This window comes from Bos mutus, chromosome 1 (genome assembly GCF_027580195.1).
Source record: "Bos mutus isolate GX-2022 chromosome 1, NWIPB_WYAK_1.1, whole genome shotgun sequence".
NCBI lineage: Eukaryota > Metazoa > Chordata > Mammalia > Artiodactyla > Bovidae > Bos > Bos mutus.
In genome coordinates this window covers 138,213,580-138,229,367 of record NC_091617.1, presented here as the reverse complement: position 1 = coordinate 138,229,367, position 15,788 = coordinate 138,213,580, and the positions used below count along the sequence as shown (strand labels likewise).

The window sequence follows — 15,788 nt, the reverse complement described above, 5'->3', positions numbered from 1 at the left end:
TAAGCCACTGAATCCCCCAGTGTGGAACACTGTCATGGTTTTGCTTATTTAATCTATTTGCTTATTGTTCATGTTGATCTGGGTTTCTGTAACTCCTAACCAAAACTCTCATCTCTCACCCACCCAATCCACTGAAGAGTCCTGTCAGCCACCCGCACCAAAATAGGTCCCAGACCCTCCCTCCATTTATTTCCATCCCCACAGCTAGCATCCTAGTCATTTTGTTGTCTAGATAACTTTAACATTTTAAAATACTTATTTGGCTGCACTGGGTCTCAGTTGTGGCAGGCGGGATTTTTAGTTGCAGGGTGTGGGATCTGGTTCCCTGACCAGGGATCTAACCCAGGGCCTCTTGAGTTGGGAGCTGGAGTCAAACACTGAACCACCAGAGAAATCTCTCCTAGACAACTTTAAAACCTCTCCTGGTCTCCTGTGCCTCCTCCCAGCGATCAGACTTCACATCCCAACCTCTCAGCCCAGCCTCCACTTGGGAGTCCAGATTGATGACTTCAGATGCCCTCAGAGCTCCACCACTGCTCTCACATCCTGGCTGCTGCCTTCCCTAAGCACAACATGTTTGCCTCCTTCGTGGACACCAAGCTTGGTCCTGCCTCAGGATCTTTGTGGGAGCTGTTTCCTCTGTCCAGAGGCTTCTCCCTCAGATCCCTCAGAGTACAGGTCATCTCACCCTTCCCTTTTCTCCCTTGGGAACTTCCCGAACGATCCCATGTACAGCAGCTCCCTTCTGTGTGCTTCCAGCACATTCTATATTAGGACACTGCTTCCTTCAAGGTGCCGTCACCATGGGAAAGAATTTTGTTACTTTCCTTATTGGTATTCCCACTGGAGCAGAAGCCCCAGGAGGACAGGCATTTAACTCTTGTGCCTGTCTATCCCTAGGTCACTCTATCCCTAGGTTGAGGACACCACCTGGTAAGGGGTAGGCAAACTGTTGCCTCTTATCCATTCTTTCTCAGTTCCCCTCAGAACCTTCTCTGTCACCACCATTTCTGCCCTACATTAAGCTTGTAATTCTAAAATTCCTGCAAGCACGTCCTGACTAGCCTGAATCAATGCATGATTTTCCAAAGTGGGTCACGTGGACCCTGGGTAGAGTGGTGGTGAGGATACTTTCGTGAATGTATACAAAAGTCCTGTGGATTCTTGGGGAATTTTTAGACCTTTGTGTGTTCAGGTGATTATCTGACATTCTGCATCACCCAACATAGATTGCCACTTTTGACCAAGCATTACCTATTTTTGTGCTGTTTTGGGTGTGTGTGTATATTTGGCATCAAGTGCGACCAGCTTTCCACAGTTTATGGGTAATAATAAAACTGTAGAAATGATTTTAATTCATAAACAGTGTATATCACATGAAGCCCACGTCATACCACAGAAGGCCAAATAAAGGATGGCTTGTCAATTACACACACAAGGTGCCAGAACAATCTCCGCAGAGATCATATGGGCCAAATACCATATGCATGCAGCAATTTGCTTTTAGCAAAACTCATATTCATGTTAATGTTACTGGTTTAAATTTTACTGGTTTTGTAGAGATTTGGGGAGGCTCAAAAGTTAGTTCTAGCTTTATAATTATTTAAAACTGCTAAGTGTTGAACATTTCAACCTTAAGTTTGCAAAGGCATAAGTGGACTTTATAATAGTCATTTCAGCCCGTACTGGGGCTTGTAAGGACATTTGTTTTATACAGTATGCACATGATGTGTATGTACGTGGTTATTCATTGCAACATCCTTTGCGGGAACGAAACACGGCACAATTTGTAAAGTTTGGTCAATGGAGAATTTGGTTTTAAAATCTTTGGTACAAGGATTTCCCTGGCCATCCACTGGTTAAGTCTCTGAGCTTCCAATGCAGGGCGCGAGGGTTATCCCTGGTTCAGGAACTAAGATTCCGAAGGCTGCGTGACATGGCCCCCCCAAAATAATAAACATTTGGTACATCTATTTAGTGCACTTCAATGCAGCAATAAAAAGGAGGAATCTTAACAAGTACTCATAGGAAACAAACTCCATTAACTGAAAAATGCAAGGTGCCAAACTGTGAAAAATAAGTATATATTATATATACACTTATATTTGCATAAAGCATTCTGGAAGGATCCACAAGAAGCAGCAGCACTGGCAGCTCCTTGAGACAGCCAGACCTCTGGGGGAACAGAAGCAGAATGGAGACTTCTCTGGAAAGCATTTTGCTCTTGTGGAATTTTGAGCCACATAAATATTTCTTCCAAAAATAAACAGAAATATAACAAGTGGCATCTATAATTACATATGCTTACATACAGGCAGGTCAAACTAAAATGCCTTCAGAGGCTTGGTAGAAGACACAGGTGAGAAAAATCACCAGGGCTGGGACCCTGACACATTAGAAAAAGGAAGCCTCATTACAAGTTAGAAGGTCAAGTGTGCTGTGGAATCACACACAAAGGAGACCAGGACAAGCTGAAGCGCCCTATTAGAAGGTGAAATTACCTGATTTGGGCATGTTACAAAAAAAAAAAGTTTTACAAACTTTACTGCTGACGTGCACATGCACAGCTCCATGAACGTTCACAAAGCAAACACAACAGTACAAGTAACACACAGATCAAGAAATACAAGATGGTAGGGAAGGAAATGGCAACCCACTCCAGCATTCTTGCCTGGAAAATGCCATGGACAGGGGAACCTGGTGGGCTACAGTCAGCCATGACTAAGCACATCAGCACACACTATAATCTTAAATGGTTGTTTCCTGTTGTATTCTTACCAGAAGAGTTTGGGACTTCCAGTTCTTCCATATCCTTGCCAATATGTTTGGTCTTTTTAAACTTTTGACGTTTTAGATTAATGTGTAACGTTAAAAAAAATAAATACAAGATGGGACTTCCCTGATGGTCCAGTGGTTAAGACTCCAAGCTTCCATTGCATGGGGCCCGGGTTCAATTCCTGGTCAAGGAACTAATATCCCACATGCCACTCGGCCAAAAATTAAAAAACTAAGTTGGGCCAAGATACAAAATTACTGAAAAAACCTTTTTTTAAATAGAAGATGGCCAGCTCCCTTATGAAGCCCTCCATTGCTCTCTTCCAGTCACTAGCATCCCACCCACCTCAATTACTATCCTGACTTCTGACACACAGGATTTGTTTTGCCTGCCTTTCTGTACTGTATGAACAGGATCACACAGTACTGTGTCTGGCCTGCCTCTCAGTACTGTGCTTGGCCTCATCTTGGGTGGAGTTGCAGGCAGCCGTTTCTCATTGCTCATACTTTTCCACCTATCCATTCTCTTGTTGGTAGGCATCTAAGTTGCTGCCAGTTGGGCTTATAAAATAGTTCAGTTATGAAAATTCTATTTCATGTCTTCTTGTGAACAGATGTAAGCTTTTTTTTTTTTTTGTATGTTTTTGCAGTGGAGTTACTGAGTCACAGAGTATCTGTTTACTTTTTAAAAAAATACTAAGACTTTTCTTACTGTCTTCCAGTTGCTCCACATCCTTGTCTTGGCAACTTTAAGAAAAGTCACAAGTAAAGCAAACACCTGTGGGCCACCCATCTGTCATCACTTCTGGCCCAGTGCATTGTCAGTTCTCATGGGAGAAAGACCTTCATGAGGCTGAGCTCTCAGCACATCATTCCCTTAAGACCTTGTTGGATTCCCTAGTGGTCCAGTGGTTAGGAATCATGAGCTCTCACTGCTAAGGGCCCAGTTTCAGTCCCTGGTCAGAGAACTAAAATCCCACAAATGGACATCAGGGGGAAAAAAAGAAAAAACAAACCTTGCAATGTCTCCCAGGCCAACAGCCAGATCTCTTAGCCTGGCGTCAAGTGCTCTCTGCAGGATGCCCTTCTTTTTTCTGCCTCTTTTCACGCATTTTCCCTTCCCACTGTCAGTGTGTCCATCCATGCCACTCTAAGGGTTCTGCATGGCTGTCTCATTCTGCTAAGAACATATGCCTTGGGATGTTCTGTCTCTTAGTGGCTTCCTCTTCCACTTAGTAATTCAGGCCAATTTGTGTATTAATACTTTTCTCCCCACTGAAGTACCACCACGTTCTTGGAATTAAGTCAAGTGGGCCTTAGAAAGCATCACTATGAACAAAGCTAGTGGAGGTGATGGAATTCCAGTTGAGCTATTCCAAATCCTGAAAGATGATGCTGTCAAAGTGCTGCACTCAATATGCCAGCAAATTTGGAAAACTCAGCAGTGGCCACAGGACTGGAAAAGGTCAGTTTTCATTCCAATCCCAAAGAAAGGCAATGCCAAAGAATGCTCAAACTACCGCACAATTGCACTCATCGCACACGCTAGTAAAGTAATGCTCAAAATTCTCCAAGCCAGGCTTCAGCAATACGTGAACCATGAACTTCCTGATGTTCAAGCTGGTTTTAGAAAAGGCAGAGGAACCAGAGATCAAATTGCCAACATCTGCTGGATCATGGAAAAAGCAAGAGAGTTCCAGAAAAACATCTATTTCTGCTTTATTGACTATGCCAAAGCCTTTGACTGTGTGGATCACAAGAAACTGTGGAAAATTCTGAAAGAGATAGGAATACCAGACCACCTGATCTGCCTCTTGAGAAATCTGTTGCAGGTCAGGAAGCAACAGTTAAAACTGGACATGGAACAACAGACTGGTTCCAAATAGGAAAAGGAGTACGTCAAGGCTGTATATCGTCACCCTGTTTATTTAATTTATATGCAGAGTACATCATGAGAAACGCTGGACTGGAAGATACACAAGCTGGAATCAAGATTGCCAGGAGAAATATCAATCACTTCAGATATGCAGATGACACCACCCTTATGGCAGAAAGTGAAGAGGAACTAAAAAGCCTCTTGATGAAGGTGAAAGTGAGAGTGAAAAAGTTGGCTTAAAGCTCAACATTCAGAAAACGAAGATCATGGCATCCGGTCCCACCACTTCATGGGAAATAGATGGGGAAACTGGAAACGGTGTCAGACTTTACTTTTTGGGCTCCAAAATCACTGCAGATGGTGACTGTAGCCATGAAATTAAAAGACGCTTACTCCTTGGAAGGAAAGTTCTGACCAACCTAGATAGCATATTCAAAAGCAGAGACATTACTTTGCCAACAAAGGCCCGTCTAGTCAAGGCTATGGTTTTTCCTGTGGTCATGTATGGGTGTGAGAGTTGAACTGTGAAGAAGGCTGAGCGCTGAAGAATTGATGCTTTTGAACTGTGGTGTTGGAGGAGCCTCTTGAGAGTCCCTTGGACTGCAAGGAGATCCAACCAGTCCATTCTGAAGGAGATCAGCCCTGGGATTTCTTTGGAAGGACTGATGCTAAAGCTGAAACTCCAGTACTCTGGCCACCTGATTCGAAGAGTTGACTCATTGGAAAAGACTCTGATGCTGGGAGGGATTGGGGGCAAGAGGAGAAGGGGACGACGGAGGATGAGATGGCTGGATGGCATCACTGAGTCGATGGACGTGAGTCTGGGTGAACTCCGGGAGTTGGTGATGGACAGGGAGGCCTGGCGTGCTTTGATTCATGGGGTTGCAAAGAGTTGTACACGACTGAGCCACTGATCTGATCTGATCTGAACCTAGGGATTATCACAACCACTGGCAGAGGGTAGGGGCTCAGTACATGTTTGTGCCAAAACTTGGAAACACTCTGATGCTATTCTTTAGAATAAATATTTACTTGCCTGAACCAGGTCTTAGTTGCAGCATGTGAAATCTAGTTCCCTGACACGAAACTGAACTGGGGCCCCATGCACTGGGAACAGGAGTGTTAGCCTCTGGACCACCAGAAGTCCCAACGCTATTATTTTTTAATGTAAACAGGAGCAGGGCGTGGGAGCGAGTAACAACCTGTGAGGGAAAAGAATATGTAAAAGATTACATATGTGTGTGTATCACTATTCTATACACCTGAAATGAACACAACATTGTAAATCAAATATACTTCAATTCCAAAAGAATTACTAACTGAACAAACATCTAAGGTTCTGGGGACGATTATTAACAGGGTTCCTACCTTTACAGAACTCCCACTCTTGTAAGGGAGACAGGCAGCAAATAACTAAACACATAAAGCAATTATGGAATGTGACCAATCATAAAAGAAATACTGCAAGGTGACGTGGAAGGAACTGAAAAGGGGGAGATTACATTAAAGGGGGACAGGATTGCCAGAATAGATCTCAAGAAGAAAAGAAAAAATTAGGGTTCTTGTCCAAAAGAAAAAGGTAAATTTTCATTTTCCCCTCTCCCCCAATTGTTCTCACAAGCAACCAATCGCACCACCTCTCCGGGCACCTTGCTGAAATATACAACGAACATGTAACTTTATACTCAGCATCAGTTCAGTTCAGTTCAGTCGCTCAGTCGTGTCCGACTCTTTGCGATCCCATGAATCACAGCACGCCAGGCCTCCCTGTCCATCACCAACTCCTGGAGTTCACTCAGACTCAGGTCCATCCAGTCAGTGATGCCATCCAGCCATCTCATCCTCTGTCGTCCCCTTCTTCCCCTGCCCCCAATCCCTCCCAGCATCAGAGTCTTTTCCAGTGAGTCAACTCTTCGAACGAGGTAGCCAAATTACTGGAGTTCCAGCTTCAGGATCATTCCCTCCAAAGAAATCCCGGGGCTGATCTTCAGAATGGACTGGTTGGATCTGCTTGCACTCCAAGGGACTCTCAAGAGTCCAGTGTCATTGCCTGAAGAATCCCAGGGACGGCGGAGCCTGGTGGGCTGCTGTCTATGGGATCGAACAGAGTCGGACATGACTGAAATGACTTAGCAGCAGCAGCAGCAGCAGCAGCAGCTAGTTAGTTAACAGATGTGGCAAGAACTGGAGATTGGGAGGTGCAATCCTAAACTGACAGCTCAGTAATGGTCTCAATGACACGGTGACATTTGTGGAAAGACCCACAGAAGGTGAGGAAGAGATGGCACTGGTCTGAAGCAGCACAGGAAGCATTCCAGGCTGAGGGAACAGCAAGTGACAAGGCCAGAAACAGTGATGCCCAGCCTATTTGAGACTGGTAATGAGAACCAAGGGGAAAAACCTTTTGAAGTGGGCCCATTGGCAGAGGACCATATAAGCCACTCTAAGAACTTAAGACTTTTTTTGGCCAAGCATTCCCATGCATCTGGGAATGTTAGTTCCCAGTGCATGCATGTGTGCTCAGTGGAGTCCAACTCTTTGGGACCCTATAGACAATATAGCTCACCAGGCTCCTCTGTCCATGGGATTCTCCAGGCGAGAATACTGGGGTGGGTTGCCATTTCCTCTTCCTCACTCAGGGAAGGAATCCCCACCTCCTGAAGTGGCAGGCATGATTGTTTACCGCTGCACTATTTGGGAAGCTCCTTAGTTTCCGGACCAAGAATCAAACCCACAAGCCCTGCAGTGGAATCCCAGAGTCTTAACCACTGGACCGCAAGGGCAGTCCAAGACTTTCTTGAATGAGATGGGAAGGCAATACTTATGGATCAGGAGTTAGAGTCTGACTAGTGGTTTCGAAAATTCATTTCTACAAAGAGCAGCCTCATTCTTTTTCGCAGTAGCTCATTATTCCACTATGTGATAGTGTCATGGTTTATCTGGAGCTCTTCAGTGGTGGACTTTCAGTCTGTTTTCAGTCTGTTTCTTCCTCTCCATGAACTCCAGTTAACACTGTTCTGATTAAAAACTTCTTCTGCAGTAACTCAAGTGGTCCTTACAAGCAAAATTTTCTTATTCAGTAAAGAAACTGGGTAACGTGCTCTCACTGGTTCCCAGCTGACTCCCAGCGTGAAACTCTTTTTTTCCACCTCAGAAAGGTAGTTGGGTCAGGAAGTGGTTAGAAAACAAGCAAGAACTGGGTGGGCGTTCTTGCCCTTTCACTTCAGCGCAGGAGAGGATCGGCCGGCCAAGGGATCTGAGAGTGGGTCCGCGCGTCCTCGGCTTGGTGGGTGTGGACTCAGACGCCCACTGAGCTCCTGAGACGAACCGCCAGCACCCCCAGCCCCTCAAGGGACGGACAACTTTTTTTAAAAAGCTATACGAAAAGACCCGACCAGGGTATACTGGTTGGGAATCCAGCGCCGTCGCAAAGATCCGCGCCTGCGCAGTGGCGCCCCGCGCGGACGTTCCTTCCCACGACCTTCCATCCCGCGCCTGCGCATTAAGACCGCAGGCCAGCAAGACTGTAAACCTAGTAGATAGCTTTTCTTAACGACTGAGGTGGGGAAAATTGGTTCGTAGTTAAACCCGTTGTCTCTCCCTTCCCATTCTGTGAACTATAAACCTTCCGACCCAACTGCCCCTACAGAGAAGGGACTCTAACCTCGGGGTTTCCCTGGCGCTGGCTGGCGACCAGGTACCCCGGAGGGTTGTGGGTGGGCGCACACGGAGACCACGTGGCGGGCGTCCGCCAATCAGCGTGCAGACCGCACTTTGCGGCTCGGCTTCAAACAAACTACCGTCAGGCGAGAGCGGCCTGTGGGGCCCCGCCCCCTCGCCTGGGTCTGGGGCCCCGCGAGACGGCGGGCGGGTGGGGGCGCCGAGAGCGGGGGCGGGGCGCAGTGGTCGAGTGACGGCCGGCCTCACCTATTCGGGGTGCGGGCCGCGGAGCGGTGGACCCCGCAGCCAATGGGCGGGGGCGAGGGCGAGGGGCGGCCCGGCCGGCGGGGAGGGGGAGCCCGCGGCCGGGGGACGCGGGGGGAGGAGGGGCGGGCTCCCAATCCGGTTCCATCCGGTTCTCCCACCACCCCCGCCGCGGGTCCCAGCAGCTCGGGCGGCGGGAGGAGCGGCAGCGGTCAGGCTACTCAGCTTCGCGAAGGCTCTCGGCGCGCCGCGGCCCTCAGGCACCCGGCTCTCGCCCGCCCCGTCGCCACGATGCCCAAGAGGAAGGTGAGCAGTGGCCGCGTCCCGCACACGCCCACTCCGCCGCCCGGCCGTCCCCAGAGCCCCGCGAGGCCCAGGCCCGCCGCTTCCTCTGCAGCGCTGGGCCGGGAAGGCTGCCGAACTTGCGGCGGGCGGGAGGGCTAGCGCACGGCGGCCTCCGTGCCGCGTTCTGGAACGTTCGGCAGCCCGAGGAGCCGGGTGCGAGATTCGAACGCGGCGGCGGGAATCCGCTGACGTCACGCGGCCGGGCATTGTTCTCGCGCTCAGACAGGCCCGGGGCGCGCGGGCACTTTTGTTCACGGGCTGTGCCCACTCGCCCTCTTCTTTCTCCCGCAGGTCAGCTCCGCCGAGGGGGCGGCGAAGGAGGAGGTAAGAACACGCTCCGCTCCCGGGGGTGGGCTAGGTTTGCTCCGCACCGCGCATTCCTTGCTCATTTTCGTTTTTTCTCCCAAAGCCCAAGAGGAGGTCGGCGAGGTTGTCAGCTGTAAGTAAAGCGAGCTCCCTAACCTTTCTTTTCCGTGGGTTCGAACCTAGGGAAGAAGCTCAGTGTTACCTTTGTCTTTCAGAAACCGGCTCCTGCAAAAGTGGAAACGAAGCCAAAAAAGGCGGCGGGAAAGGTAGGTTTCAGACTCAGCCTTTAGAGATCATGGTGTCTTTGAATTGTTGCAGGTCTCTAACGGTTACTGTTGGCAACGGAGGTCTTAACTTTGAGACTCTGCAAATCAACCACAGTTTGTTGTCACAGTCTGCCGAAAAGTCGTCGGAGGGTTATTTTATTTACCACTTTAGTTTTATGTTATATAATTTCAATAAACAGTGCCTTTTTGCAGTTCAGTGGCTCAGTGGTGTCCGACTCTTTGCGACCCCATAGACTGCAACATGCCAGTCTTCCCTGTCCATCACCAACTGCCTTTTTTAGTATGAGAAAAATTCAGTGAATGTAGTCATCATCCTGGCTTACGAGAGTATAACGTATCACATTAGTGCTGCTCCAGAATTTGGGAAATTTAAATTCTGAAACTGAAAATATTGAATAACTTTGACTCACCAGGGTAATTCATTCTTTGTAATGTGTATGTTATGGTTAATGGTTCCCTGTTGGTTCTCTGTTGCATGTTTGGCCTTCCTATTCTGAGTATCAGAAAAGCTAGGACTGAAGCCAGGAGATGGGGACTGTTTTTGCATATGAGGTTTGCAAAGCAAGGTAGGGGATTATACCTTATGTGCAGGGGGAGATCAAAAATTATATTCTCTGAGAACATTCCTCTTTTAAGATTATTTTGTATAGTTCATGTGAAAGTTCTCTAAATTGTTTTATCCTGACATTCTTTAAGATGATCGTAAATAGTGTTGCTCTGGAATAGATTCCTGATTGCTTTATTCACATGGAGAGTGTTTGGGTAGTTGTTGGATGTTTGTATTTTGAAAATCTAAGTTGGGAAAGCAAAATATGTGTACATCATTTGTGACTCTTTGGATCTAGCATTGATACCACCCTCTAAAGCTCTTCTTTGTTCTTCAGGGGAAATTCCTGGTGTGATTAACTTCTGTTAACTCAAAACTTAGGTGAAAGTTTGCTATTAGAAGCCTCCTCTCCCCTCAGTCTTCATTGTTATCTCCCCTTTCCTAAGAGTATAGGTGAAAGCTAAATACCGAATAATACCAAAAAATTTTCCTTTGTCTTTATTTAAACATTGTACAGAGCTGAGTGTAAAAATTTCAGCGTTTTCCCAATAGAAAGTTGTTTTGTGATCTTTTCAAAGTGGATTTAAAGAAGGTATAGGTGTAGTAGGCCAACTTGGAATTTCTCAGACCTGAAAATGAAGAATTCCATACGAAAAATCAGTAAAGGGAAACTTCATGAATGCAGGGAAAATAGATCTTGTTGGAAAGTATCCACTTGTAAAGTATACTATTACTACTCGTCTTTTATTATTTACTTTTTCAATAAACCAATTGGCTAAAATGCTATGCTTGTTTTCTTTTACATCTTTTTTATTTACCTGTCTCTGTTTTAATCTGTCCTAAAAGTTTGGGGTTTTATTTTGTTTTTAATGAAAACAGTTCAGAGACTTCCCCAGTAGTAAGTTTGTTAAGACTCTTGAGTTCCCAATGCAGGGGACCCCAGATCGATCCCGGGTCAGGGAACTGAAATTCCACACGGTGCACAGTGCGGCCAAAAAGAAAAAAATCAAATTTTACTATCAGTTGCATTTGGGGCCATTAGATGTAATTAACGTTTTTCTTCTTCCCTTTCAGAGGCCAACAGGTAAGTTTTCACGTGTTCCTTGAGAAACAAACCTGTCGGCTCAGTTTCCTAAAGGAAAAGTGATGGGAAAAGGGAGAAGTTTTTCTTCCGTTTAATTTTAATAAAGTAGTATTGTCTTCATAATTGATCCACTTTAAAGCTTTAAACAGAAGGTAAAGCTTTTGGTGTATTGATTACCATTCTATAGATGCGTAGATTTATTTTCTTTCATCTCGATTTCCGGCTGTTAGTAGTTAAAAGTGATATTTCAGTCTAGGCTGTTATCCACTTAAGGTTTTATACTTTCATGATGCTCTGATAGCGGTTATGAAATTAATGAGAAATCTAAAGCAATCAGATTGTTAAAGAATTATTTTTAAATGCAGAAAGTGTTGTGACACTTCATGGTGTGTCTATATGTAGCAGTGTTGCCCCAAATACGTTTGTTATTAGATGATTTATTGTTTATTCTAAAGATACTCAGTTGCTAGTGGTTGACTTGCTGTCATGTATGGAATGCCACTATTGGCACAGAATCCATTCCACTGATCCCCCGCTCCCTTAGCATTAAAGTTGTAAGGTCTTCTGTATCTTTGTGGCTGTTTAATGCAAGTATTGGTCAGTATTACGCAACTCACTGGTGACTTGACTTAATTTGACTGTTAACTACATCCTCTACTTATAGGAAATAAATATTTGTTAGATTTCTCCTTCCCCACTGGTGGATCGAATCCAGAAATACTGTTGTATATTATTTTAAAGCGGCATAACCTTTGAAGGTCTTTTATCATCACATACCTGTGTGTTTTCAGATACTTCATATGCCTAAATGAAATTATAAACTCGATCTTTTTAGCTATTGATTATGTATCAAGGGACTAACTGGAGCAGGGTAATCAATCTGACCTTACAACATGGTGCTTTTCTCAGGTGAATCCTCGGGACAGTGGTTATTTGATAATTTGATTGTTGTTCCCACTTAAAAGAAGTTTGGGGGTGGGTAGGGTTGGGGGCTGGGAGAGAGCCTTGCAAAAATTCTTCAGTTTGTCTGTTCTTTCCTGTTGGAACTTCAGAGAACAGTGGAGAAGGAGTTGCTGAGGCTTTAGATGTAATTGTCTTGAGTCTGGTGAGGCTTGGTATACAGGTGCTGTTAGGACCTCAGCATGCTATGTGGTCCTGTTTGCTGCGGGCTGACCTTGAAGTCTGTCCTGTAACTCAGACTGGCAAGCGGCAGCACTAACACTGCAGCTATGGTAGGGACAATTCCTAGCAAGTCAAAAAATGTTGATAAGTGCAGAGTTGATACTTAAATATACTCTTACTCTTATCACAGGATAAATCTTCAGACAAAAAAGTGCAAACAAAAGGGAAAAGAGGAGCAAAGGGAAAACAGGCGGAAGTGGCCAACCAGGAGACTAAAGAAGACTTACCTGCAGAAAATGGAGAGACTAAAAACGAGGAGGTCAGGAGTGTGTGTGTGATTTAATTTTGACTCTCAACAGTGAATAATGTAGCAGATAAGACAATCTTTATAATATTGAACAAAGATTGTATTTTGCTCCAAGTGGGCAGAATATTTTTTATGAATTTAGATAATATTTTAAATTTTACCTTTAATGGGTTTTTTTTTTAACTGTAAACATGAAATCGTACACAGAATTTTACATTCAGATTCACCATTTTTATTGTATATATGTTTATTAATTGCTAGATTTTTTTTTAAAGATTTCTTTTACTAAATTATTCTTCTTTACATAATGTAGGGATTTTGTTTAAACATTCTGGTCTTTTTTTAACCAAATTGCCATCTGTAGATCTTAATAATTTTGTTAGTTTCTTTTTTTAATATAAATTTATTTTTTAATTGAAGGATAATCACTTTACAGAATTTTGTTTTCTGTCAGACCTCAACATGAATCAACCATAGATATACATACATTCCCTTTGTTAGTTTCTAATATTCTGGATGTTCCTTTAAAAATTTTTTTAATCCATTCCGTTAATTTTTCACATTTTTCTCAACTTTTATATAATGAAGTTTTTCTTAAAAGTAGCCACTTGTCTAGATTTAGGTAGTAACTTCGATCAACTAAAAGGGTTGATGTCCTCAATCTATCCTTTTAAGCTCTGAAAAAAAAGATTTTACCTATAAAAATAAGTGGGTTTCAAGGTTGTGGTAAATAACTAATACAATTATAAGGGGAGAATGTCACCTTCTAATCCCTTTTATCAAACTATAGTTGATTCTCATTATCTGTGATGGTTGTATTCTATAAGGTTGCTCCAAATACTGGATAGTTGCATGTAGTGGAAATACAGGGTTAGAGTCTCAAAATACACTCATTGCAACATTTCCATCAACAGATCAAACCATAACCTTAAGTGCGTGTGTGCTTAGTAGCTTCAGTCATGTCCATCTCTTTGCAACCCCATGGACTGTACCCTCCCAGGCTTCTCTGTCCATGGCATTCTCCAGGCAAGAATACTAGAATGGGTTGCCGTGTCCTTCTCCAGGGGATCTTCCTCACCCGGGATCAAACCTGAGTCTCCTGCATCTTCTGCCTTGCAGGTGGCTTCTTTACCACTGAGCCACCAGGGAAGCCCCCAACCTTATGTGCATTCATGCTTAATACGTGTTTTTGAGGAATTATAGAACGCAGGGCCAAGAGAGGCAGCAGTATAACTTGTGCTTCAGTCAAGCTGTCCATTGTCGGTTTTCTCCATATACACAGATGTACACCACAGCCTTGTTGCACATAGTCTTGAAAAACACTAGACTTGTCTAGTCAACATTTTCTCCACCATGAGGACAAAAAAAATTGATACGTGTAGCACTAAATAGACTGTGAAATAAATGCTTGTTTACAGCGTTAGAGCTGAAACAAGCAGGGTTAGCTGAGACTGCGTGTCAGGTGACTCATGGTTTTACTGCTATGTATTTGCACAAGACCGTGGGAATGCCATCAGTATTGATTTGGGGTTTACAAATAACTTGTAGTGAGTTGTTGAATTCACCAGTACAGAATCTACAAATATTGAGGGTTGAATGTATTTTTAAGACTTAATAGTACAATGAGGAAAACTTATTATAAATGCTAAATATAGCATTGATTATAGCAATGATGCAGGAGTCAAATGTTTGATCACTTTTTTTCATTGATTTGCAGAGCCCAGCCTCTGACGAAGCAGAAGAGAAAGAAGCCAAGTCTGATTAATAACCACATACCGAGTCCTGTCAGTGGTCCCTGTTTCCCTTCTTGTACAATCCAGAGGAATATTTTTATCAACTATTTTGTAAATGCAAGTTTTTTAGTAGCTCTAGAAACATTTTTAAAAAGGAGGGAATCCCACCTCATCCCATTTTTTAAGTGTAAATGCTTTTTTTTAAGAGGTGAAATCATTTGCTGGTTGTTTATTTTTTGGTACAACCAGAAAATAGTGGGATATTGGATACGGGAGGCTTTGATTGTCTTGGGTGTCAGCTTAACATTCCATAGATGGGGGGTAGCTTTTATATCCTGTAACACAAAAGCATACTAAATGGCAGTTTGGAGTAAGTTGTGCATTTAATGTCTTGAACACTTTAAATTACTTCTCTTCCCATATCGTTTTGGTAGAATTATTTCCTACAGCAAACCACTTTTTGATCTTGGCTCTCCTGGTCAGAATTTTGTGCACTATACTATAACATCTTTGGTCGTGGTAGTCCAGTTTTCCTAGTAACTTGGTTAATGTGCTGTGAACGATTGACAGTTTGGGTATGTAGTGTATATGATATTAAATTGTGAATCAGTGGGACTTATGATGTAACAACATATCAATATTTGAAGATATTGGTACTTGATATCCTGTTAAGGGAAGTTTGCTCCAAATTTTAAGCTGGAAAGTCACTGGAATAACTGTTATGAATCACAACTACATGATATTTTAGATTTCTGGTACATATGTGAAGAATTGTGTACAAATTGAAATGTCTGTGTAGTGATCCTCAAAACAACCAATAAAATCTCAGTTATAAAAGAATTTCATGAAATGCATGTATTAAGTTCTGGTTTAAATTTTATATATATATTTATTTTTGGCTTAGTGACTTGGAGGATCTTCATTCCCTCTCAGGAGTGAAAGCCTGAAGTGTCCTGACCCTTGGACCGCCAGGGAGTTCCCTAGATTTTAAAGAATTTCCGCGTGCGTTCTTACTTACTTTTTTCTATAATACTTCTACAGTGTACCTTGCAGATATTTTTGTGACCAAATTGGCTTTTTGGGAAATGAGCGCCTTGTTCTCTGAAGCAAAATAAATACCTAATTACTACTTTTCTTATGAAGTAAGCTTTAAATAATGAGTAAGCTAGAACTAGGTGTGTGTGCATATTTTCAAGACTTGTTTTCATGTGTATTGTCCTGTTTTCCCATCTAAATAGTCTTCAGAGATAATACTGGACACCTGTGCTGATTTGGTAAATGCAGAAGTGGGGCCAGAGATAGCACTTTGCAAGGGTCAGCACTGAAGAGGGAGAAGCCATGGAAGAGAGTTTAGAGCTCTCTACACTTGATGTTACACCACATATGGATTTGATGAGTAGGATGCATGAGTGCTTTAGAAATGACTCCTACAGGGTCATAGAACTCTGCAAAGGCTGTGTGCCATTTGAATGGCCCCAAAAG

The 15,788-nt window shown here is 43.7% G+C and overlaps 1 protein-coding gene across 1 annotated transcript; it reads left to right on the top strand.

Annotated features, from left to right (window-relative positions):
- The first annotated feature begins 8,605 nt into the window (after positions 1 to 8,605).
- Positions 8,606 to 15,439, top strand: HMGN1 (high mobility group nucleosome binding domain 1). Its single transcript, XM_070376359.1, has 6 exons — positions 8,606 to 8,881; positions 9,212 to 9,244; positions 9,330 to 9,359; positions 9,442 to 9,492; positions 12,457 to 12,585; positions 14,291 to 15,439. The coding sequence occupies exons 1-6, from the start codon at positions 8,621 to 8,623 to the stop codon at positions 14,336 to 14,338; spliced, it is 552 nt and encodes a 183-aa protein (XP_070232460.1). The 5' UTR covers positions 8,606 to 8,620; the 3' UTR covers positions 14,339 to 15,439.
- Positions 15,440 to 15,788: the final 349 nt, after the last annotated feature.

Excerpts from the sequence above, each read along its gene's own strand:
- HMGN1 (XM_070376359.1), top strand. The coding sequence starts at position 8,621 with ATGGGCGGGGGCGAGGGCGAGGGGCGGCCCGGCCGGCGGGGAGGGGGA. Across the intron at positions 9,245-9,329 it reads AGGGGGCGGCGAAGGAGGAG|CCCAAGAGGAGGTCGGCGAG; the intron begins GTAAGAACACGC and ends TTTCTCCCAAAG. Across the intron at positions 12,586-14,290 it reads GAGAGACTAAAAACGAGGAG|AGCCCAGCCTCTGACGAAGC; the intron begins GTCAGGAGTGTG and ends ATTGATTTGCAG.